Genomic DNA, 26,416 nt, shown 5'->3' on the forward strand with positions numbered 1-26,416 from the left:
CCCTTCACTGCCAGTGTCATTTACACAGGAGTCAGTGCATTTTTTATAGCACTGATTGCTGTATAAATGACAATGGTCCCAAAAATGTGTCAAAAATGTCCGATGTGTCCGCCATAATGTCGCAGTCACAAAAAAAAAATCGCTGATCGCCGCCATTACTAGTAAAAAAAAAATTATTAATAAAAATGCCATAAAACTATCCCTTATTTTGTAAACGCTATAACTTTTGCGCAAACCAATCAATAATCGCTTATTGCAATTTTTTTTTTGCTACTAAAAATATGTAGAAGAATAGATATCGGCCTAAACTGAGAAAAAAAATGTTTTTTAAATTTTTTTGGAGGGGGAATTTAGTATAGCAAAAAGTAAAAAATGCGTTTTTTTCAAAATTGTCCCTATTTTTTTGTTTATACCACAGAGGTGGTCAAATACCACCAAAAGAAAGCTCTATTTGTGGGAAAAAAGGACATCAATTTTGTTTGGGAGCCACGTCACACGACCGCGCAATTGTCAGTTAAAGCGACGCAGTGCCGAATCGCAAACAGTGCTCTGGTCAGGAAGGGGGTAAATTCTTCCGGGGCTGAAGTGGTTAAGAAGGGGCATATTTTTGAAATGTATGGAGGTAAAAATAGCAAGATTAGGACAGCGATTGTATTTGGGGCTGAAAGGAGAAGTAAAAATTTAGGATTACACCTTGTACCCTTAAATGAATGAGGGGGCTACAGTTGTGCTATTGATCTTGATAAAAAAGTCTGAGGAGGGGGCACCGGGGAAGAAAATATTATGAGCTTGGGTTTAGGAAGTCTTGTGAGATCCATACTAATATATCAGTTAGTAAAATAATGATGCGCATGATGACTGAAGGGTTGAGCTGAGGAGCTGGGAGAGAAATTTTGGTGTCATCAGCATAGAGATGATATTGGAGGCATTGGGAGGTTATTAACTGACCAAGGGAGGAGGTGTAAAGCATAGAGTATGTCTGAGGACATACCAATCAAGTCTAGTAAATTGTCTGTATATTAGGGCTAAGTACTGTTGACTGTTTCTGCATTGTATAGAACTATTATTAGCCTCTGTAATTGTGCACTGTAGTTGAGTACTTGCAATAGTAAGGCCTCATGCACACGAGACGCCAGTGCAAACTCTGCTGAACACGTTTTTAAAAGCTGAAACCGGCGTTTAGAAACGCCCGTTTTGCCACGTTTGCATGCCGCGTTTAGCCGCGTTTGCGTCTAGAAGCATCTGCAGAGCAGAAAATAACATTTTGTGACCCAACTTTGGGGCCCCATATCTCGGGGCCACTTGGTGCTAGAAACCCCAAATTTGGTGTGCTAACACAGTAGCACTATAACATATCCAAATTTGGGGTTCCTAGCACTAAGTGGCCCCGAGATATGGGGCCCCAAAGTCGGGTCGCAAAATGTCAAGCACTTCTGCAGCAGAGAATGACATTTTGTGAGCCGACTTTGGGGCCAAATATCTCAGGGCCACTTAGTGCTAGGAACCCCAAATTTAGATATTTTATAGTGTTAGTTCAACTGTGTTAGCACACCAAATTTGGGGTTCCTAGCTCTAAGTGGCCCGAGATATGTGGCCCCAAAGTCAGGTTGTAAAAAACACTTATAAACGCAAACGCGGCTAAACGCAGTACCGGCGTTTAGCCACGTTTAGCGTCTGAAACATGGAAAACTTTTGCGTCTGAACCCATTTTTTTGTTTCTGGAAAAACGAGGTTAAACGCAACTGCCTAAAAACGCCAAAAAACGAGACTGTGTACATGGACACATAGGATAACAATGAATGGGTTCAGGGGCAGTTGAAAAAAGTGTCCAACTGCCTCTGAACGCGAGTTTAACAGCGTCTCGTGTGCATGAGGCCTTACAGAACCCATCATACCCTAGACTCATTCAGGATAATTTTTTCTATTATAGCAAAACATCATGTGTGTGTGTAGGAATCAAACTGGAAGCATTGTATCATCTAACAGAACTTTATTTTTTATTTATGCAGATCCGCGTGTTTACAAATTCATTCACTATTTCACCTTATAATGGAGCAGAGGCTCTGGTAAGTAAAACAAGGACATAAATACATTGTTCTTTAGGCTGCTCTAAAGGTAAAACAAATTACATCAAATCTGCATCAGAATTCCCTATATGTACACATATGCTTGTTTATGTATATATATCCTCCCACTGTCAATAATTTGTATATTAACCCTTTTACTGACAGACCCTATGCTCCTCTTTTAAACTCAGCTGGCGAGACCATTTTTTGCAATTTTTCCCATATACCTTTTAAAAGTTAGTTAACCACTTGCTTACATGCGTAGATATACGTCCTGTCAGAAAGTGGTTTTACCAAGCTCATGGCTGCAGCTGTCAATCGGCTGTTTAGTAAAAGTGATCTATTATTTTATTTTATTTGTCAATTTTTTATTTGTTATTTTATAATTATTTGTCAATTTTAAAATGTGCATTTTTTGGAAAACAATGAAAATTTAAGGCACACATAACTGTAAATAGGCAACTTACTCTACAAATCTGGAGATTATTATGTTTCACTTACAGGCAGTGTATGTTACTCTGTGGGGATGCAGTGACTGTACGAGCACAACCGCAGGTCCTAATTTGCCAGGCATTCGGGGCTGCACACCTTTCAAATTAGGACCTGGATGTTGTACTTTTGGGGTGGAGCCACAGATGCTCCGAACAGTGAACAGAAAGCACTGTAAGTTCATAAGCTTATAGCAGAAGATGGAATTCAGCCAACGTAAGGTTTACTGACCTGGCCAGCTGGAAGCTGTTCTGCGCTATCTTATACCTTCCGTTGGTGGCAGCGAAAGGGTTCAGCAATAATTATGTACTCCTAGTTGAGCAAATATTTATTCAATTTTGTATTCTTATAAATTATTATAAAATAAAGAGGCTAATGACATTGGGAAATGAGTTAGGGTCTTCCCAGACAACAAAGTTTCCAGCTTTCTTCTCTGTGTGTAATATCCTATCAGTTATTATAATATTAATCATATTAGTTATTACAGAGGGATGACTGGCAAGGTTTAACAATTAGGGGAACCTGTGGCTGCTTCTGAATGCGTTTCATGCATTATTGTGCAGAAACCTCTAAAGGAATCAATTTACAAATGCACTGATATTTGTTTATAGAAATGTTCTCTACATTGGCCATTCCCCTAACCATATAACTAATGATTCTTTTTACACACAAAAAAAAAAAAAAATTCCAAACTCCTAGCTGTTTAAAGAATGAGCACCCTTTGCTAGTTTAAGGTTAATTCCAACTTTTACAGGATGTGTTATGTTATACCCATATTTAGGGTGTAACATGCAAATGGTGCAATTTCGCAACCCTTACCACCCCCCAAATGACCTGAATTGTGGGGTGCTACCCTGCAGGAAACCCAAGGGATTCTGTGTAATTCTGAATTTGGTGCAGCTGTGCATGACACCAACCACACAGCTGTGTCATCCATTCACAGAGATCTGTAAATGAAGAGACTAAAAGTCCCATCTGCCACCAGAACAGAGGGACTACTAAATCTCAGTGGACCAAAAGTGTGGTGACATCACCACATTCGTAGTCCATTGACACTTTCTCCAGCTCCACAACTGAAACTGCAGCTGAAATAGTCTGCATTGCACCTGTGTTCCATTGATCGTGGTTAGTGTTTTGCAGGCTCAAACACAGAAAAATTTACCAATGTGCGTTTTTCCTTTTTTTTTTTCAATGTGAATGCATTTATTAAAACTTAAGTTTAGTGTAAAATAAAAAGCACAAATGATGTTAATATCGGTTTAATGTGTCCCTTATTCTGCTGTGTCCTGGTTTAGTTGAAATCTTCCTCCACTTATAAGCCCCCACAATAATGTTCCAGTGCGGCAGGGGTTAATAGGAGAGGGAGCTGTATAAAGTCTATCTGACTATGCCCCCCCCCCCCCCTTTCCACCCACCTCATTCATTCATCAAGGCTGTGTTATAGCTTCTGTGGATGAAAAACAAATGGATCTGCCTGTCCTCCATTCATATTCCTTTCACTCTGGCTAGTGTGGGGATACCCAATATGTGTTGCACAATCGATGTTTACATATGCATGTGTGTCCCACATTTGCATATGTGTTGGGTGTTAGGATTTAAATTATTTTTTAAATTGCTTACATATTAGATGCAGTCATTTTTAGACCCCAAATTTCTTCCTAAATTTAGTCCAAGCAAATTGGGGGACAGAGAATCCCTGATCTGCTCTTACCCTACCACAGTCATTGTAATCTAACAGCTCTAAACTTGGAGATGCCCTTAGCTTTGAACTTTTTGGTTCACATTTTGCAGAGAAGAACAGGGAATGGAAGCGCCCAAGGATGTTTTTGGATGTCTTGGACTCACAGACCCTCACCTGTGGTGGTGGGGGTGACCTTTACTGCCTCGTAAAAATGATCACTTCTACAAGAATGTGAATTTTGCCATGTTCCCTGTTCAATATTATTGTTTTGTTGTATATATTTTTTCAGTTGTGGTTATTCAACCAAAGACCAGAATCTCTCAACTCCATGGCGAAATATCACAGCTGCACATCTGGATTAGGCAACAGTTATGTTAAACCTTTTAAGGTTAGTATTTTACATTTCTCCAAGGAAAGTTAAATCCTTATTTACCATAGAAAATGGAAATCTATATTTCAGGTGGAAATAGGCTTGGATTTATAATAAATGACTGTTCAATTAAAGGATAAGTTCCCCTTTGGAACATTTTACATGTATTTAGGATGTAACATATAAAATGTAACATGTTCCATTACCTGCAGCACTCATCGTCCCTTCCCCTGTGACAGCGGGTGGGGGATCCTCTCTCCACACCCGCTGTCAGTTTTCAGATTCGGAGTGGCTGTGCAGGGCTCTGTCGATACTACATGCAGCCTCCTTTTGCCCCTTCATCAAAAAAGTAAATTGTCATACAAATTTAAGATACAGACCCAACTAGAATTGCACTGCCCCAGTTGTGTTCAGTGTTTGTGGGCTTAATAAGATATGGGTACTTTGGCTGCAGTGTTTATAAGCAAGCACCAAGTCATAGAAAGTAATAGTATACTAGGTTGCCTTCAGGAACCTGTTTAATTCAGTGCTTTAAATGTTTTAAATTGCAGGACGAAAAAGGATTTCTTAAAAAAGAGTGTGTAAATGTCAGAATAAATGACAGCACTCCTTTCTATATTCTAACAGCTGCATTTCTTTTCTAACTCAGATGGATCTTGATGAGGAAAGCAGTGACTTGTTTTACAAGAAGCTTGTAGAGTTGGAAAAGCACGTTCGAAACAAAGTTATACTGGGAAATCGGTAAAAAGCAAAAAACGATCAAGAATCTCCATACATTAAATTTGTATGTATTTTATGCTTGATTCAATATCTAATCATGTCCAAAATCTTGTAAAATAAATGATGTTCTTAAAACATGGGCTTCTCACTATTACTCCTAACTCTTCTATTGAAAAGTAATTTGTATAATTTTGGATTTTACTTCGTAATAATGTGACAAACAGCAAAATCTTATTTACAGTAATCTGGCTTATTTGTATGATAGCAGCTAATGTCCATTGGCTGATTGCTCTCAAAGGGAACGATCATTCATCCCAGCCCCCTAGAAACTGCTGGGGAGGCTTGTGTACCTTTATGTGACCCTAAAAGTTCTACTAGTAGGAGTTTAAACTTTTGGTGCTGTTACCTAGCTTTACTGGTCAAACCTAAGGAGCTGTACTAAGTAATGGTCCATAACATGGGGGCTTCTTTAGAAATGGTGAAGCGAATCCTGACAGAATATCTCAGGATCCCCAAAAAACAGGGGTTGGTCATGGTGTGAAAAGAGCAGACTGAGATGTGAATCAGACACTTGGAGAAACTCCCAAAAGGGAACATGAAAACATAGAAATATAAGCAATGCTATTGTTGATTTGATTTTGTTTAATGGTGCAGACTCTTGTAATGCTGATCTTGGCCTCACTTCCCTTTTGACTTGGAAAAGCAGAAAGATTGGCATTGGAACTCCAGGGTTATTCCACTGGTATTGGGATTTGTCATGGTATTTGGACAGGGTGTCTGAATTATGGGCTAGCAGCTTCCCCATGCCAAAGGATTTCCACTTTTTTTTTGGCTTGTGCCTGAATGGATCTGAGATTAGAGCCCCACACCAAGAATCAATTATCCAGGTATTTATTCCGTATGAATTTGGATAAAATATTCTGAATTCATATTGGAATAAATATTTACTTGGACCATCAATTGTTGGTGTGGCATTTTAATCTCAAATAACTACCTACTTGATTCACTGATCTGAAATAAGTATGCAGGAGGTCCAGGTTTTCAAAATTTTCTGGCTGATAATGGCCCTCACCTAGTGGTACATGCAAGATAATAATGATATGGAGAGTAGGGTACGCTTCTCCCTTCTTAGCCCATGCATACAGGCAACTGGAGATCAAGTAATAATATTGTGTGTCTGACTATGAAGGCTCTATACATTATACTACTAATCAGCCTAAAAGAAACATTCATTACACATCTACAAAACCAAACTAGTAAAATGCATCAATTATACTATCACAGGATGGTATTAAACTCTTTTCAAACTCATTAGACATAATAAAAAAAAAACTTTAAATGCAAGCATATTGCAAACAATCAGGAAAGGCAAAAGGTGACCCCCCACCTGTAAAAGTGATCAGACGGCCTTGTAGGGAATCACCTGCTCAAAAGAATGATACCAAGATCATGGCTGCAGCTTCAGCCATGATCCTGATATCACCACCACTCCCCAAGGACATATAGGGGGTTATTTACGAAAGACACACCCACTTTGCACTACAATGCAAACTATAAGTGCAAAGTGCAGTTGAAATTGCACTGAAAGTGCACTTGGAAGTGCAGTCGCTGTAAATCTGAGAGGTAGATCTGAAACGAGGGGAAGCTCTGCTGATTTTATCATCCAATCATGTGAAAGCTAAAATGCTGTTTTTTATTCCCCTTGCATGTCCCCCTCGGATCTACAGCGACTGCACTTCCAAGTGCAATTTCAAGTGGACTTTGCACTTGTAGTGCAAAGTGGATTTTCTTTCGTAAATAACCCCCATAGTGTTAGGGAAAGAAAAGCACAATGAAAAAGGCATGGGTTTATGAGAAAACTAAGATTATATCTAAAATAAAGCATAAAAGTAGTCCTCAGAATAACGAAAGGGCAAATTAAAAATATTATTACCAATTAAACAAGAACATAGGAAATTGAAAAGCTTTGGGAATTGGATTAGCCAAGGTGAAATAGACACACCAGTCTTACAAAAATGTGAACAAACTAAAGACTGAATTCAGACCCAGGCTTATCATGTGTAGTAGTATGTGTAAGTAGGTAATCTTATACCAGATTTAAGTGATTTATTAAACATGTGCACTGAATATAACATTGATCTCTAGAATAAACACAAATATAGTACAGTTGATGGAAATTATGATATCACTCCAAGAATCCAGTAGAACTATAGTAAAGATAAAGAAACTTTATTGGAAGTATAAAAATGCATGTGTTTGAGAACTAGCAAACAACACTAAAATGAGCTCATAGAGCAGTTGGTGAAATACTACATATTCTCTTTAAATGTTTTAGGATAAAGGTTCACCTGAAATGTATTATCAAACAAATTAAACTATATAAATTTTCTATTTTAATCTTTTTTTATTTTCCACAAACAGAAAGGAATACAATACAATAGTACATTCCAATAGTCAAAATTGTACAAAAAACTAGGAAGAAGTAAGTACAAAGTGCTCAGTAACATACAATATGCAGCAGTATCAAGCATAGTGTTCATGGGGCGCAAATTAAGTTCCAGGTATTATACATAAAAGCGCCCCCATCTAGAGCCGATCAAATGAGAGAGAACAAAGAGAATTGTGGGGAAAAGTAGCAACATAACCAAGTTCTGGGGTAATACCCAGGGTTATGTCTGCTCATGAAACATAAAAGCATGTAGCCCTTAAAAAATATCCTTATATGAACGCCATGGGGGTTATTTACGAAAGGCAAATCCACTTTGCACTAAAAGTGCACTGCAAGTGTACTTGGAAGTGCAGTCTCTGTAGATCCGAGGGGGGCATGCAAGGAAAATAAAAAACAGCATTTTAGCTTGCACATGATTGGATGATAAAATCAGCAGAGCTTCCCTCATTTCAGATCTACCCCTCAGATTTACAGCGACTGCACTTCCATGTGCATTTGCAGTGCACTTGTAGTGCAAAGTGGATTTGCCTTTTGTAAATAACCCCCCATATCTCATAATGTGGAGCAAATGGGAAAGTGGAATTTGTAAATGAGGGAAACAGGATAAGAAAAATACAAGCAAAAATAGAAATAAGAATGAGAAGGAAGGGGGAGGAAAAGAGCAGGTACCCATCCATGAGTCCACCTTCCACCTCACAGCCAATCCACCACTATTCAAATGGTATTTGAATTTGCATATAGGAGAAGCCAGGGGTTCCAAACCTTTTCAAACATTGATTGCTTATATTGGCGCACATTAAGAGCCCTTGCACACTGGGGCGGCGTCGGCGGTAAAACGCCGCTATTCTTAGTTTTAGTTTTACCGTCGGTATGCAGCCGCTAGCGGGGCGGTTTTACCCCCCGCTAGCGGCCGAGAAAGGGTTAAATACCACCGCAAAGCGCCTCTGCAGAGGCGCTTTGCCGGCGGTATAGCCGCGCCGTCCCATTGATTTCAATGGGCAGGAGCGGTAAAGGAGCGGTATACACACCGCTCCTTCACCGCTCCGAAGATGCTGCTGGCAGGACTTTTTTTACCGTCCTGCCAGCGCATCGCTCCAGTGTGCAAGCCCTCGGGGCTTTCACACTGGAAGGAAAGCAGCGGCACTTTCGGGGCGGTTTGCAGGCGCTATTAGCGCAATAGCACCTGCAAACCGCCCCAGTGTGCAAGGGCTCTTACTATTTTCTCCGTAAGCATAATCCAATTGTTTATGTTTCAGCAAGGAAAAGGTGATTACAGGGCTGTTCTAGGCTGTAGCAATCTTGGCTGCTAGAAATATAAAATGGATTAGTGTCACAATCAGGGGTCAGGCTCGAAGACCAGTTGCAATAGCAGTAGCGGAACTACCACTGACTAGCAGGATAGGTTTACAGGCAGTAACCCTGGTGAATGAGGCAAGCTCATCTGAGGGGCAGAATCTAAGTACTAACCGGTGTTCACCAGAGTTCCTGATGGTGGAGATGGATTTTGCTGCGTGTTAGTACTAGGTCGCAGTCCTTAGGATCGCCCCAATATGGATGGCAACAGGGAAGACAGGAGCGAGATACTGGCTGGAGAGCACAATAATCTAGCAAACAGGAAGTGCAGAGACATGCCATAAATCAGGAAGTGGGAGGAGCAAAGAGTTCAGTGTCAAGACAAACAAGGTTCAAGACCTTGTGCATCTTTTGGTCCCTTTCAGGTCCGAATTCAGCCAAAAATTCAGGCTGAAATCGGACTTGAAACTATGAATGGAGACGCACCGGACTCCTGCTGTGAGCCGGAGCATGCTGCAGTGTGAACCCAGACTCCAGGCAGCTCAGCAAATAGAGACATTGCCTGACACAGCAGAGGTTCCGGGTTCAAATCCAGGCCCTGCCCATTAGTATTTAAGTGTTCTTGGGGTTATTTTCAAGTGGCTCATTTAGAAGGACAACCTGAGCATTCTTTGTAATGTTTACCATGGTAACTGAATATATCAGGGAATGAACTCCAGAATCATCTAACCTTAGGGCATGTCCACCACATGAAAAACTCACCTAACCGCATCCGGAAGCACAAAGAAAAGGATCCAGGGTACATTTTTGACAGTTACTTTGCGACCAGGTATTATCATGAATATATTTTATATGCGGCCTCAACTAAGGCGAAACTGTATAAATTTAAATAATCTTTATCCACTTCAGCTCTGGAGGGTTTTACCCCCTTCATGGCCAGGGCATTTTTTGCTATTTAGCACTGCTCTACTTTAACAGGTAATTGCGCGGTCATGCAATGCTATACCCAAATTCAATTTTTATCATTTTTTTCACACAAATAGAGCTGTCTTTTGGTGGAATTTGATCACCACTGGGTTTTTATATTTTATCATATAAATGAAAAAAGACCAAAAATCATGAAAAAAAAAAAAAAATTTTTTACTTTCTGCTATACAACATATCCAATAAAAAATAAATCTAACTTCTTCATAAATTTAGGCCAAAATGTATTCCGCTACATGTTTTTGGTAAAAAAAAAAAAACAATAAGTGTATATTGATTGGTTTGCATGCAAGTTATAGTGTCTACAAACTATGATTTTTGTTTTTGTTTTTTTATACTAATAGAGGCAATCGGGACTGCGATAGTGCAGCAGACAATCTGACACTAACTGACACTGAGTGGGGACTGACTAACTGCTACGGACATCATCAGTGTCACTAATACAGTTATCAGTGCTAATACTATACACTGTCGCTGTACTAATGACACTGGCTGGGAAGGGGTTAACATCTAGGGTAAGCAAGGGAATAAATGTGTGCCTAACAATGTGTAATGTGTGTATTATGTGCTGATTTTTACTAAAGATCTTTGTTTCTTATCCCTGCTTCACAGGGATAAGAAACAGAGGGATTGTTCCCTCTGTACAGAGCCCTGTGTTGTTTGTCAACACTGGGCTGTGATTGGACACAGCCAATCAGCAGGTCCCAGCCATGAATCATTGGCTGGGACCGGCTGACAGACTCCATCTGTGTACAATCACAGCGTGTGTCAGACAGGTATGTGAATCTTTTGGAGCTTAGCATTGAGGTTAGAGTGTCCATATTACACACTCCTTACTCAATGTGCTCCCTCTCTAGAGACTAGTTCCCCATTAGGTTCACCTTGCTGTTGAACAGCTTATGACAGTGATAGGATCCATAGGTACTATTTAGTCTAATAGCAGCTCTCTAATTCACCCACTGCCATCCACTGTTAATCAAAAGTAAGATGGAACTGATGCAAGAATTAGTCTCTCAAGTCTCGTTCAGGCTCCGCTGGTCTTAAATACCTCCAGTTTGCTAATCTGTGCCATGGTTTTCACATCCTAGCAACAAGGCAGGTTGAGCTGATTTATAACTAGGAGGTTTTTGACCAGGCTTCTGAGGGGGCCCAAATGGCCTACAGGTATGACAAAAAGAGTAATACACATAATACAAAGCTGCACAGTTTTTTTAATAACTACTAGGGCCATGACTACATGAGCTACTCTCTGGAAAAAGTGAAAAACTGGCACAGATTTTCTGTCTGTTTAAAGCGAACCTGTGCTTTGCTCATGCAGCATCTAAATATTTCCCTTCACTCCCCCACCACTAGATTGACCTGTGTAAGTAAACAAAGCCCTATATAAAGCCTAGTACACACTACGGTAATAGTTTTAATGGACAGCCCTGGTCGGAAGCCTGTCACTCACTGGTTTTCCAGCATGCATGTCTGACAGAAGCCGGCCAAATTATGTCGGACCGGCTGCCATACACATGGGCCACAATGTTGGCAGGTTTGTATTGAACCGGCCAATGTCGCCCAACATTCGGCCCGTTTTTACTAGGCTTAAAGTGTAAGTTCACCTTTACAGAAAATCTGTACGGTGAACTTACACTGGACCCCCTCCACATCGCACCCGGTCCTGCTAACCTGGAGTCCGGCGATCACCCGTTCTGACAGATCGTATAGCCACTTTACCAGTCTGGGGATTTGAAATCCCTACGGCTTTCTCCCCTCTTCGCTTGTGATGACAGAACGTGCTATGCGGGTTCTGATTGGTCGGCGCTGCCCATGTGACAGCGCCAACCAATTAGAATGCTACTATACGTACCTCCTTATGAGGTACGTTTAGGAGATTAAGCCGAGGGGATTCTTAAGCCAAGGACTGGTGAGGCGGCTATATGAGGTCTCCTAGCGGTTGATAGCTGGGCTCCAGGTCAGTGGGACCGGGGGGGAAGGGGGGTTGAGGAGAGGGTCCAATGTAAGTTCACCTTACAGATTTTCTGTAAAGGTGAACTTACCCTTTAAGTGCCAAGTTCAGAGGCAGAGGTTACAAAGAGCCAAGGACATACTACCAACTGAAAGATGCATACGTTCAATTCCAGAACAAAACATAATAATGCAGAAGCTGTGCAAAGAATCTCAAATAATATAGAATCATGATTTAAATCAAATAATGTATATGATAAACTGGAAGTAGCTTAAATTGCATGTAAAGGCAACAATTTCCTTAGTTTTGAATAGAGTGGGAAGGGGTTAGATCCTTTTGCTTTCATGCACTCTAAATGATATAAAAACAACAAGGATTTTACTTCTTTTCTTTATAGCAGCAGCTTTTGTTACTATTATCTTTTGTTAAATATACTGACAGTGGAGAATAGCATTGGTTATTAAATGATACAAACATGTTTCGGTATAACCTAGCACAAGGGATCATTTCATTTAAATATGCATATACAAAAGTTTGAGATTAAAAGTAAAACTTGTTTACCACAGTATGAGGAGTTAATTTTAAAATATCAAGGCTTCAGGCTGTAGTAATAGTTTATTAAAAATAAATTGAATCTCATTTTATATCTCAGATTGTAATATTATAATGTAGGGATATTTTGCAAGGTATAAGCCTGTATCTTTCAATATATGTAGATTTTTAACATATTTTTACAAAATTTGATAGCATGTATGTGTGAATTTCCTTATTAGTTATACCCGTACCTTTCTTGGAGAATCAAATTGTTTTCTTTAGATCAGATTAATGGATTGCAAATAAAATGCAAATAGAAAAATAAAAAATGCACCAAAATGAAATGAACTATATAACCTTCTTGCTTTAGGAATTATTTTCAAAGATTATTATTGCTACATCTTTGGTTGAGTCTTTATGTGTTATGACCCCATATTGCGATTAATGCTTGTTAAAGTTTATTTGTGTCATTGTTATTTCTTTGGAAAATTTCTGCCAAGCTCAGCTCTTTTTCTGACTCGGGTTTATCTTTATGGCGAATATATCTGGCACGTTGCGCTTCTTCAAAGGATTCCATAAAGTCAGGCATTGTGTGTCGGGTGCGAAGTACTCCATCTGGAGCATAGATTTCCTCATCAAATAAAGGCTTGTCCTTAAAAAGGGAACTTCTTCTCCTCATAAACTGTGGACCTAAGACTGGTGGTTTTATTGCCACCTCTTCATTTGAAGACTTCACCACTGAGGGAAGTGTTTTATTGCCTGAATCTATGGGAAGCTCAGAAGATATGCCTTGCATGCTACCATTTTTGTTGGTAGTGCCTTCCTTTACAGAGGAAATGCTCAGTCTCCTTGCAGAGGAAACCTTTGAATCTGTTGTAATGGTATCAGAAACTGTAGATGCAGCTTCATTTTGCTGGGTAACTTCAGAACCTGCCTTAGCCTTTGTGGTGCTAACACCATCCATGAAGTCATTAATACGCATTTGAAGAGTCATTGATGAGCCGGATGCGACGACCTGGCCTTCTGCATGAGCTGCCAGCTGGTTTCTTGTACTTAAATAGAGAGTATTAAATAAGAGGTTTTAATATTTTAAAATACAGATTTTTATATCATAGATGCATATCTTCTGGGGACCCACAAACAATATTTGTATTTATAAAAGTTAGAAGATACTAGCAAAAGTGAGCCATTTTCTAAAAAGTAGAACTATAGAAGAAATGCAATGCTATGCTTTAGTGTACACATGGGAAAGCAAAATATAATGACAGGATTTCCTCTGGTAGCCTAATAAAATTAAAAATGTTTGCAAGTAAATATCTTTCAAACTGAAATGTTTACATTTTAAAATATGATGAAAAGTGAGTGGAAATACTGCGCCAACTGTGAGAGAAAGCAGCCAACACAACAATTAGACGAATTGTGAAGTGGCAAGTGAAACAAAAAGTGTGGCGCTAAGTGTTGTCTGTTACTGTACAAACACCTGACCAGAATGAAACTCTGGGGGTAAGCTGCACAATAAAAATTTTGATGGAACACTCAGATAAACGAGTGTGAAAAAGACTGTGAAAACAATAAACTAAAAATACATAAATATATGTGTGCACTTATATGGTGTAAGCCAGGGATATGCAATTAGAGGACCTCCAGCTGTTGCAGAACTACAAGTCCCATGAGGCATACTCTGACAGCCACAAGCATGACACCCAGAGGCAGAGCATGATGGGACTTGTAGTTTTGCAACAGCTGGAGGTCCACTAATTGCATATCCCTGGTGTAAGCCATCAATTTTGTTCTAAATACACATATAAAAATGCTAGCATATCAAACCCAATGCGTTTCATCTGCAAAGACTTCAACTGGTGTGGGTATATATATATATATATATATATATATATATATATAGGTTGGCAACTCTGCTATAGCTGTACTACTATGGAGGTTTCAAGCTAGTAAACCTCCATTCCTGATGGTTGGTGAGTAATAGCCAAGGGTTCCCACGGATTTCCCCCTGGATACAGTTCTACACCTACATCTTTTGGATTAATCTCTCTACCAAGCTTATTCCAGTATAAGCTTGTTTGACTCACCGCCTCCGGCTTGTGAGTCCACCTGTTCCGGTAAGGGTACCTCAGCTTCCTTGCTACTATTTTGAAGCTTTGACCAGCATTGTTTTAATGTCTACTTCAACATAGTGTACACCTATCAAATAGACTCCATATAGATATAGAAGGCATTGAAGCCGTTCACACGAGCGTTTGATATACGTTCATGCGGACTCAATTTTTCCCCGTTAGGGGTGTAATTTATTACTGATTCTTCATAACTTCAGTAACTTTTATATTCACATTGTGTACAGATCATGTTGGACTTCTGTTAGAGATAATACTTATTTCGCATGTTACATTATCAATATTAATCTATATACCCATGTACACATCTTATGTGTCTATTAATTTTTTATTTTTTTTTTTATTAGCCATCATACACATTTTTGATGGGTTCATAGGATACATTTATGGTATAACGTGTTGTTAGGTTAGACCTCAGAGTCTTACTCATTTTTGTTTTGATATGAATACCGTGCGTTATGGTCATGTCCCTAACCGTTTGTATGTGAAATATCTTTTATGTATTTTGGCATTTGCACAGTGCTATACTCACAGTTTGACTTTGTAGTCCGTTTATACTTGTGATTGTTTCCACATGATATTTCATTTTTGCACATATTTCCATAGGCACAATATTGTTCTCACATCTTAATCTCTCATTGACTTAGTGGGTATCGGTAGGTTATCGATTTATTTTGGTATCTAGTGACACCTATTACTAGACACATGTTGAATACACTTATTCACTCTAGCATTTTTATATGTGTATTTAGAACAAAATTGATGGCTTACACCATATAAGTGCACACATATATTTATGTATTTTTAGTTTATTGTTTTCACAGTCTTTTTCACACTCGTTTATGAGTGTTCCATCAAAATTTTTATTGTGCAGCTTACCCCCAGAGTTTCATTCTGGTCAGGTGTTTGTACAGTAACAGACAACACTTAGTGCCACACATTTTAAAATATGTGTGAATGATATATACTGTATATACTTGAATTCTGTCATGGGAAAATCAAGCCAAGAAATGTGCGCTCCCACTACTCTAGGTGTGAATGGGGCCTGAAAGTAAATTGGTGTGTTTACAACACAAAAACAATGAGGCTCCATTCACTTCTGTGTGTTTCCAAACGCATGGCTAATCACACAGAAAATGCAAGCTTTGCCATGCATTTCAGAAACACACTGCAAACGCACCAAAAAGCATGGTAAAAAAAACGCACCACACTCTGCTCTTAAAAAAAATTGTGGAGCTTCTTTGGGGCGATTGTTGAGCATAAGGCAGCCCATTCAAGTGAATAAGCTTCCCTATGCGTAGGGAAATTCTCCACAAGCCCCCCCCCCCCCTAAAAAAAAAAAAAAAAACGTGTGCGAGAACATGAATGGGATAAACTTGAATTAAAAAAGGTGTTTGAAATTCTAGAGGTTTGGTAGTTGAGCACATGAATCTGCAGAGGGGGTTGCAGCAATTCTTTCATGTGTGTATTAGGCTACATTTTTCAATCAAGGGAGGAATTATTATTTAATGGATGGGTTTTGGCTGTGCAGTAGTGGATCCATCCATTGGAAAGGTGTTAGGATATGGCTGTGGGTTCAAAAAGCCATGGACATATGTACTGTAAGTGTGATCAGTCTAAAGGCTCGTACACACGATCTGACTTTTTGACAACAAACATGCAAATTAGCTGTTTCGAAGCAACATCCGACCGTGTGTACGCTCCATCGGACAAACTTTTTCTGTTTTCATCGGACTTTTGTTGGCTGTGCGAACGCACAAACTTTCCAGAAGACAAAAGTCCAACCATCGGACTTTTGTACAAACTACAGTACGCAGCCCTGAGAATGTTTCCAGCGTGATCCCATCACGCTGGTTCTCGGCGACAGGGTACTGTACATCTCGCGCTGGCTGCAATAGGAAAAACACATTTTCCTATTGCAGCCAGCACGAGAGGGAATTCCCCTCTGGGAGCATGCCAGGCCCTTAGGTCTGGTATGGATTTTAAGGGGAACCCCCTACGCTGAAAAAACGGCATGGGGATCCCCAAAAATCCATACCAGACCCCTATCCGAGCATGCAGCCCGGCCGGTCAGGAAAGGGGGTGGGGACGAGCGAGCGCCCCCCTCCTCCTGAACCGTACCAGGCCGCATGCCCTCAATATGGGGGGTGGGTGCTTTGGCCAGCATGCCCCGGGACTGTGATGTCATAAGGGGCGTGGTCACCACATGACATCACCCGGTGACCACGCCCCATGCCTATATAAGTCATCGCGAGGCGCTCACACAGCATTACAGCGGGAGAGAGCGTTGTGTCAACATCGGAAGAAGAGAAGAGGGAAGAAGACGAAAAAGACCAGGCCACCACTAGCAAGAGAGCGGCAAAAGAGCAGAAGATAGCGCAGGAGCCCGGCAGAAGAACCGGACACCGGGAGAAGAGGCCGGAGAGAGCGGAGAAGAACCGGACATCGGGAGAAGAGGCCGGAGAGACCCCTGAAGTCAGAAGAAGACCCCCGAAGTCGGAAGAAGACCCCCGGAGCTGCCTAATAAATTACTTTAAAAACCTGTGTAGTGTGTTTTTTATTGACACTTTTTTCCCTAGGTGAATGGGTAGGGGTATGAATTCACATAGGGTGGGGGGCCGGGATCTGGGGGCCCCCTTAAAGAGGGCTCACGGCTTCCGATAAGCCCCTCGCCCGCAGACCCCGACAACCAACGGCCAGGGTTGTCGGGAAGAGGCCCTTGTCCTCATCAACATGTCCTTGTCCTCCCCCAAAGCACCCACCCCCCGATGTTGAGGGCATGCGGCTTGGTATGGTTCGGGGGGGGCGCTCGCTCGTCCCCACCCCCTTCCCTGACCGGCCGGGCTGCGTGCTCGGATAAGGGTCTGGCATGGATTTTGGGGGGGACCCCCACGCTGTTTTTTCGGGGTAGAGGTTTCCCTTAAAATCCATACCAGACCTAAGGGCCTGGTATGCCCCTGGAGGGGAACCCATGCCGGTTTTTTATTTAAAATTTGGCGTGGAGTTCCCCCTCATGATTCATACCAAGCACAGTGCCTGGCATTGGTGGGGATCAAAGGCAGATCCCCGCACCAGTGTGAACCCGGCTTGCAAGTTATCAATCTCTGATAAAAGCGACGAGATTGACACAATATCAGACAATACAGAAGTTGACCAAAGGGTGGTGGTAAAGAGCTGAAAAACCACGTGATTTGGTGAAAGTTGGCTGAAAAAGTTCTGCCGTGTGTATGCAATACAAACTTATGGCCAACGCCCTTTGTACAAAAATCCACGGGAAAGTTTGTACAAAGTCCTATTGTGTGTATGAGGCTTAAGGGGTGAAGTTATAAGGATGTGTAACCGGTCAGTTTTGACAAAATGGTATTGGCACACTCAGGAAGATCTGTAGAATCCAGCATTAATTGGGGTGGAGGGGGGTGCAGAAGGCAAAGCATGTTTTACAAGAAGTCATTTGAAGCACAAACCTCATACCCCCCTTCATCTTGTAGGGATGATATAAGTCCTGCCTGGAAGCTGAAAACATACCTTCTACTGTACTTAACTATGCATTTTTTAAATGTAAGCTTCGGGGGATGTTTTTTCTTCTTACAGCAGAACTAAATGTTTTAGGTTTAAATGAATACATATTGTGTCAGTGTATACAGTAAGTTTTTTTTTGTACACTCAAGCAAACTTTGTTGATTTTATACCTTTAATCTTCAATAGATAGGCACACTTCTGCTGGTAAAATATCCTCCTTACCTTTCATTTTGAAGTGAACTTTTATGGTTTTCTTTAGCAGTTGTAGGGCTTGTGGGTTTCCTAAGAGTAGCTGAAAATACATATAGAGCCGTTCAGTATTGGTACATGATTACAGGAATAATGATAACTGTCCTTTAAAAGTTTAACAATAATGAGACTGTTCTGTAAAAAAAAAAAAAAAGGGTTTGCCTTTTATACAGCAGCAAATTAGATTCTAGCTATAATTATCCAGTTCAATTATACCAACTATCTCTTGTCAGCAGCACATCCAATTATTCTTCCCTCCAGAATAAATATGTAAAGCCCAACATTTGCCCAATGGCCTTTCTCTAGAAGTATTAAACGTTCTTTCCAATCAAACAAAAAATAACAGTTTCATTGCATGGTGTAGAAGATTGTATTCACTATTTATAATGAGCATTATATTCTATTTGCAAATATAATGCATACTATTCTATTGCTTTAATTTTCATTCTTATAATTGTATATACTGTATGTTATGAAAAGTTATGTCAACATATTGTTTTTATAACCTAAAGTTCCATTGACAAAAAATGCAACTAATTCTTTAGACAGAGAAACAGGTGTCCCTGCCTGGTTGTGTTTCTTTCTTTTAACTGTAATCTTTATTAAATGTTTTCCAAAAATAACATTTACGTAGCATAGCATAGATATACTGTATATACTTAAGAGTGAAACATACAGAGTTCTCAAAAGGTTCGATACAGTATTAGTTTTGGAAAAATAGTCATTGCCAATGACTGATTTCCAACAGTATTTTTCAATATTATAAAAAGGGAAACACAGGCTGGAGGAGGGTATATAGACTGTATCTACTGTATGTATACAAAGGCATCTTGCTGTATAGAAAAGTATGTAAGGGGGAGAGGGAACGGTCAGGGTGGGTGGGAGTTAGGGACGTAGGTTTAGGTGGAGCATAACCACGCAAACCAAATTTTGTCATACTTGGCAGACCAGCCTCTGTTCAGTTGGTACATTTGGAAAACATTTTGAATGGCCAAACACCAGTCACTATAGATGGGGGAAGGAAATTTAGATTTGAGGAACATTCCCCATTGGCATAGTAGGATGCATATAAGTGGAATCTTTCAACATGTTTGTAGGTGGAATGCCTGGCAAAAATAAAAGTGGGTCTAATGTCAGAGTACGGCAACAGCCTGGCTCTGTTTATCTTATCTCTTGTGCTTGGTCTTGAGTTACAGTGACATAATAAGCTTGTAAGAAGTTAAGCTGGCCATGCACACTTAAGCCGCGTACACATGAACAGATTTTGACCATTCGTTTGTTTTTTGTTGCATGCTAGTCTCATGTCGAAAACTAAGCGGTTACTCACCATACGGAAATTCTCGTACGACAGAATTCAACTTCGGAAGTGATGTAATAGGTTGAACTGTTTCGTATGTATTAGTTTCTGAGCATGCGTAGTCTTGCTCTTACGATTTTTTTCAGACGAAAACCATACTAATTATACAAAAATTGGATGTTGTGTTCACGTACGATTCAAATTTTATAGTCTGCACATCCAGCTTTTGTCGTACAGAAAATCTGAATCGGCTGTCGAAAGCGATCAGAAAATCGGCAGATCGTTCATCAGACAAAGTTTTACTTCCGATTTTCATATCGTGTGTACGGGGCTTTAGAGTTTCATTTGAAATATTTTGTTTTGTTATGGTTAATGGGATTACATTGACATTTACTTTTGACTGTAGTGACAAGATAATTTGAAGAAACAGGATGAAACAATTTCATTGAATGAAATTCTAACTGTAAATCTGGTTTTATTTTGGGAAAAATCGTACATTTTCCAATGAAACCTGCTTAGTACCCCTGGGAGGTACTAAAAAGAGCGGGACTGGATAACATTTTAAGGGCTTTCCGACTAAATTAGTTGAATCAATGATGGCAAAAAATAATGTACTGCCAAACTATTATTTAGCATTTCCATGCAAACATTTCCTCCTTCAGCCCTGAAGTCTTAAGGATTTCCCTCTATAACCTCATCTATGCTAAACAGCATGAATGAAGGAATGTTCCCTGATGGCTGTTGTATTCTCCGCCTGGTTATAGGGGAAAAAAAGATGCATAATAAATAGCCTGCCTAAGCCTTCTTTAATGGGAAATTCTGGCTTCTGCTGTATATCGCTCTGCAATGGGTTGTGTCAGGAAAGAGGCAAGTACCAGTCTCGCCAATATCGCTGCCTTCCTTCGCACATGCGCGGTAGATCAGCACTCCGGTACATCCCTGGGCACAATACAGTGAAACGGCTAATGCGTGTGCGCAATTCGGCTAAACGGCTAATGATTGTGTGCACGTCAGTGAAATGGCTAATGCGCATGCGCGATTCAGCGGAACGGCGAACGCGCGTACGTAATAGCGTTCACAACATGAGCCTCCCACTGGCCTGTAAAAGCCACTCTGCCATTACCAGATTGCTGGTTTGTCTTTCAGCTCCCCGTGTGTTTCCTGCTTGTATCCTGATTGTTGATTACCTGTTGTGACCCGGATTGACCTTGACCTGCTCTGATCTCTACCTGCATCTGACCCTCGGCTTGCCTCCCAGACTTCTCCACTTGCTTACTGTGTTTGACCCTCGGCCTGTCTACGGATATTGCTTCCTGTCTCCAGTGATTGACCCTCAGCCTGCTCCTGGACTTTGCTATTGTCTTCAGTGCTCGACCCCTGGCTTGCTCACAGACTTTGCTTCCAGTTACCTGTGTTTGACCCTCTGCCTGTTTTACGGACTGTTTTTACGGGCCAGGAGCGCATGACGTCACCCGCGGCTGTCAACCTGTTCACGATCACACGCCATCCAGCCGGCACTCGGTTCTGAGTGCTCGGATTTGTGAGTGCAATAGTTTTTTTCCTATTTTAGCAATAAAGTATATGTGGAGAGCACTATATTGTTTATGCTTTATTTACATATTCCATCTATGCCATCTGATGAGAGTGGGAGCACTTTATGAGAAGTCATTATCGCCTGTTTCAGCTTACCCTGTGTATGGTTTATATGCTGTGTGACCTGTTTCAGGTCGAAGATTGCAGGTGAGGGGCCATCCTTATATGGTGAAGGGATTATAGTCACCTCTGATTTTACCCTAGGAGTTTGACTATCCACTGGTGATCTCATCTCCTACCTACAATTGTTGAACGGACAATTTATTTGCGCAGCACTCCTATTATTCATATGTTATTTGAGGTTTTTTGTTGAATTTGCCTTTGTGCTTGCTTGCATTTATTATATATTGTTTATGTGTCAGCGCTGAGTTGTTTTTCATTATTATTTATGACCATTCAATTCACGTTCACTTAGCTGCAGACTATGGATGTGTTCACCTATGTTGAAAATAGAGAGATTATTCTTACTGAGGTCTTCTCTAGGGAGGCTGTTATCCCGCAACAGGATGACCTTGTTTTTGCATTTAGAAAACTGGGTCACCTGTTTGAGAAAAAGATTAAGACCTGGTGGGACATAGTGACTTTTGAACAATATTTGTTTGCCAATATTGTACCCAGGCGTCTGCGGTGGGATTTACCACCTAATGACGGGTTAACCGACAATGAGTCTAATGTGGAATGGTGTAATTTTTTTGTAGATAAAAGTTTTGATCTTCTCCGTCTGCTGCTTTCACGTAAGCAAAGGAAACAGAAGCAGCTGGAGAAGCAGATCAAGGAAATCACTGACCGCATTGAGAGTTTTAAAGACTCTAGTGAATTTATTCAACTGTCAGGAGAACTTAAATCAAAACTTATGAAATGGGATAAGGAAATACGCGATAAAAAGAGAAAAAAATTTCTACGTGATGTTAAAGATTTCGAAGGGAAAATTATTTTTAAATGGCAATACCAGGATTTAACACCAGTGAATGGCCCTGATGGGACGGTGGTTAATTAGGAGCAGCTATGCCCCCCCAGGGATATTCTAATCATGAAGCACCTATACCTATATCTCAACAATTTCAAAATGCACGAGATACATCTAGAGGAGGAAGCCAGGGCCCTCCCAGAACTAACAAACGGGGCCGTGGGAAGAGAAATCTACATCCTCACCCAGTCCCACAGGCAAACAATTATGATTATCGTCCCCAATATTCAGATAATTACACGTGGCAAACAGTGCCCACTAGGGGAAGAAGTAGGCCCCGAGGAAGAGGTAATCCCACATATAGAGGAGAACCAGTGTATACCTCCAACAATTTTGCCCCCTTACAAAACCTCCAGGAAGACCAGCAATATAATCAAGATCATTTTTTAGGCCAAGAGAGGACCCCCTGGAGGGGACCTCCACAGACCCCTGTGTGGGTAAGAGACCCGACCGGTTATGCAAGTCCCCAGGACCAAAGGAGAGGTCCCCAAGACCTGCGAAACAACCAAGGCAGCCTAAAAAGAAAACACAGAGAGGGTGTAGGGGGGGAAGACTACTCCAAAAGGCCAAGACCCCACTAGGCACTGGCATCTTCAATTTAAGTGGTACCCCTCTTACTACTGATGAGACATTAGTGTTAGATCGCGGTTTGAAGTTTGCCCCGATTCGTAATCTAAACAAATTTCAAGCATATATCAGCATACAAAAATATATTCGCAATTTAAATATCAAGAAATATTTTCTTTCCAATCCAGTTCAACGGACTATCCCCCAGGTTGATACCGTCTCTAGACATTCCAATCTTCGGAATCGATCCATTTTTAATCCTCTCTGTGGTGACAATAAACATTTGGAGGTGTTTAAAAACATGGTCTGTCAAGATCTTGATAAACTTAAGATCAAGAGGGCCAGGGATTCTCAGGCCATTAAAAGAGGTATATCCTCCCTCGAGCAAAGGAAGGATATTGTAATTCGGCCAGCGGACAAAGGGGGTGGATTAGTGGTGCTTAGTAAAGCTTACTACCAGGCTGAGATGGAGAAATTATTGAATGACAGGAACACATACTTACCTTTAAGGGGAGACCCTATGCTAACTTTTAAGAATAATTTACATTCACTAGTAAAAAAAGGTAAAAGTAAGGGCATTTTGAATTCCAAGGAGGCGGCTTACTTAGATCCATTTTACTGTCGGACTCCCATTATATATATTCTGCCTAAATTGCATAAAAATGCTGAGCATCCACCTGGTCGCCCGATCGTGAACGGAATCGATTCCGTCACCTCAAGGCTAGGCCAGTACCTTGATTTCTTCCTCCAGCCACTTGTCACCCAAACTAAAGCTTTTTTGCATGATACTAAACAGATTTTGCAAATCCTGTCCACTCTCCCATGTACTCCGTCTTGCTTTTTGATTACTGCAGATGTCGGGTCTTTATATACAATCATTGATCACAAACAGGCCTTGGATTCTGTGAGGTGGGCTCTGACCACCACTGAGCTCTCAAAAGACCATATTTCCTTTTTATTGGAAGGTTTGGAATTTTGTTTACTGAGTAATTATTTTTGGTTTAATGGTGACTACTTCCTGCAGGCACGAGGAGTTGCCATGGGGGCTAGGTTCGCTCCCAGTGTGGCTAACCTTTTTATGGCCCACTGGGAGGAAGATACCATTTTTTATGATCCCCCACCAGAATTACTGTGCTATAGAAGGTACATCGATGATGTAATCATGGTGTGGGAAGGTGACCTAACTAGTTTGCATTTTTTCATGGATAAGTTGAATGAAAATAATAAAAACATTGAGCTGACATGGACCATAGACAAACAACAGATTACATTTCTAGACCTGGAAATATTCAAAGGAGAGGGAGGTTTCCAAACGAGGAATCATTTTAAAGCGACGGACAGGAATGCGTACATTCCACTGACTAGTTGTCATCATAAATCGTGGCTCTGTAACATTCCACGAGGCCAATTCATCCGCTTACGTCGTAATTGCACCTCTGATGATGACTTCCTAACACAATCTCAAATCTTGGCAACTAGGTTTAAAGAAAAAGGTTACACACAGACCATGGTTGACTCCGAAATCTCTAAAGTACTTTCCACCGACAGGAATTCTATCGTGGCAGATAGGATAAAACCCCCCGTAAGTGAAGAGGCTACCACTAGCTACCGTATTATACTGGACTATAATATCCAGTATAAAAAACTCGAACAAATTATAGCTAAACACTGGCCTATCCTTTAAGGTGGTCGCACCTTGGGGTCTGTACTTCCGGAGCGCCCACGGTTTATATATCGTAAAGCCCCCTCCTTACGTGACCGACTAGCTCCGGGAGTTATCGATCCACCTAAAACAGGAACCAATAGGCTGTTTGGTTTTCTGTCTGGCTTTTACGCTTGTGGTAAGTGTGCCACTTGCAGGAAAGCCAGCAAGAATATTAAAAGGCGCAAAGAGTTTGTTTCAAACAGCACGCATAAAAAATACCAAATTGAAGGTCTTATCACTTGTTCGTCGGTGGGGGTGGTCTACATGCTGGAGTGCGATTGTGGACTCCAGTATGTGGGCCGCACCTCAAGGGCTTTACACGTTAGGGTTGGCGAACATATTAGTAACATCAAACGGGGGGTAAAAACCCACAGTGTGTCCAGGCATTTTCGCCTCTGCCACAATAGAGACCCCAAATGTCTCAAATTCTGGGGGATTGAAAAGGTTCCTCGCCACTGGAGAGGTGGTCACTATATCCGACAACTTAGCCGTAGAGAATCCTTCTGGATCTATGAGACCAAGGTCTTATCTCCGGCAGGTATGAACGTGGATTTTGATTTAAATTGCTTTATTTCTAATAGATGATTTTTGATTTATTACATTTAGTTTGTGCATTATTTGTTTGTGTTTATGTTTTTAATGGGTTATGTAAGTGTGATCGTATCCAGGGGATACCCGCGGTTTGATTGTCATATTTTTTATTAGTTATATTTTTTATTAGTTGTTCTTTTTATCTATGTATGCGATATTTAGCGACTTCAAGCAATCAAATTGCTTAACCTTTCCCTTTAAGTAAGGGATGATTAACCAGCTCTGGTTCCCTCTCTAGTGTGTGGGGGGTTTCTCTTTCCAGCGATATTCTTAGGCTCTAATCCCTTCATAGCCATACATGAGTCTTTTATCTGGGATGTGAAGAATTATTTGATTTGTTTTTCACTGCCCCTTTATCCTTTGAGAGGTTGAGCGGCTTAATCCTTTTATTTAATTGTATCATTTAGTAGGTGTAGCTGGAGTGACGTGCGGGCTCGCGTCCTCTGGATAATTGTACCAGTGCTGTGATTGGGGCATTGGTCACCATGACACTACTTATCAACAATGCGGGCCGTCATTGCGTATCCCGGCCCACGCTGATGAAGTCCCGCCCACAGGACGTAACGCGTACGGGGGCCAGGAGCGCATGACGTCACCCGCGGCTGTCAGCCTGTTCACGATCACACGCCATCCAGCCGGCACTCGGTTCTGAGTGCTCGGATTTGTGAGTGCAATAGTTTTTTTCCTATTTTAGCAATAAAGTATATGCGGAGAGCACTATATTGTTTATGCTTTATTTACATATTCCATCTATGCCATCTGATGAGAGTGGGAGCACTTTATGAGAAGTCATTATCGCCTGTTTCAGCTTACCCTGTGTATGGTTTATATGCTGTGTGACCTGTTTCAGGTCGAAGATTGCAGGTGAGGGGCCATCCTTATATGGTGAAGGGATTATAGTCACCTCTAATTTTACCCTAGGCGTTTGACTATCCACTGGTGATCTCATCTCCTACCTACAATTGTTGAACGGACAATTTATTTGCGCAGCACTCCTATTATTCATATGTTATTTGAGGTTTTTTGTTGAATTTGCCTTTGTGCTTGCTTGCATTTATTATATATTGTTTATGTGTCAGCGCTGAGTTGTTTTTCATTATTGTTTTACGGACTTTGCTATCAATCTTCGGTACTCAGTCATCAGCCTGCTTACAGACCTGCTAACAGTCCTTTGCACTAGACTGTTTCTAGAGACTCTTACTAGTCAACGGTGTTTGACCCCCGGCCGGTTGTTGGATCAGCTGTTCATCCTCCTTCTTGAG

At 40.9% G+C, this 26,416-nt stretch overlaps 2 protein-coding genes across 4 annotated transcripts in view; one reads left to right on the forward strand and one right to left on the reverse strand.

The window, feature by feature from the left end:
• HSD17B7 (hydroxysteroid 17-beta dehydrogenase 7) overlaps positions 1 to 5,461 on the forward strand; it is a 48,782-nt gene extending 43,321 nt beyond the window's left edge. Inside the window, exons 7-9 of the mRNA XM_073592849.1 lie at positions 2,010 to 2,066; positions 4,526 to 4,624; positions 5,256 to 5,461. Of these exons, the coding sequence (XP_073448950.1) occupies positions 2,010 to 2,066; positions 4,526 to 4,624; positions 5,256 to 5,351 (252 nt within the window). The 3' untranslated portion in view covers positions 5,352 to 5,461. The remainder of the gene's footprint in view (positions 1 to 2,009; positions 2,067 to 4,525; positions 4,625 to 5,255) is intronic.
• A 2,073-nt stretch (positions 5,462 to 7,534) lies between these two features.
• Positions 7,535 to 26,416, reverse strand: part of CCDC190 (coiled-coil domain containing 190) — a 31,421-nt gene continuing 12,539 nt past the window's right edge. For all 3 annotated transcript variants that reach the window (XM_073592851.1, XM_073592852.1, XM_073592850.1), the window contains 2 exons: positions 18,408 to 18,477; positions 7,535 to 13,589 (listed from right to left, as the gene is read on the reverse strand). In XM_073592851.1, the coding sequence (XP_073448952.1) occupies positions 12,989 to 13,589; positions 18,408 to 18,477 (671 nt within the window). In that variant the 3' untranslated portion in view covers positions 7,535 to 12,988. The remainder of the gene's footprint in view (positions 13,590 to 18,407; positions 18,478 to 26,416) is intronic.

This window comes from Aquarana catesbeiana, linkage group LG07 (assembly GCF_042186555.1).
Source record: "Aquarana catesbeiana isolate 2022-GZ linkage group LG07, ASM4218655v1, whole genome shotgun sequence".
Lineage (NCBI taxonomy): Eukaryota > Metazoa > Chordata > Amphibia > Anura > Ranidae > Aquarana > Aquarana catesbeiana.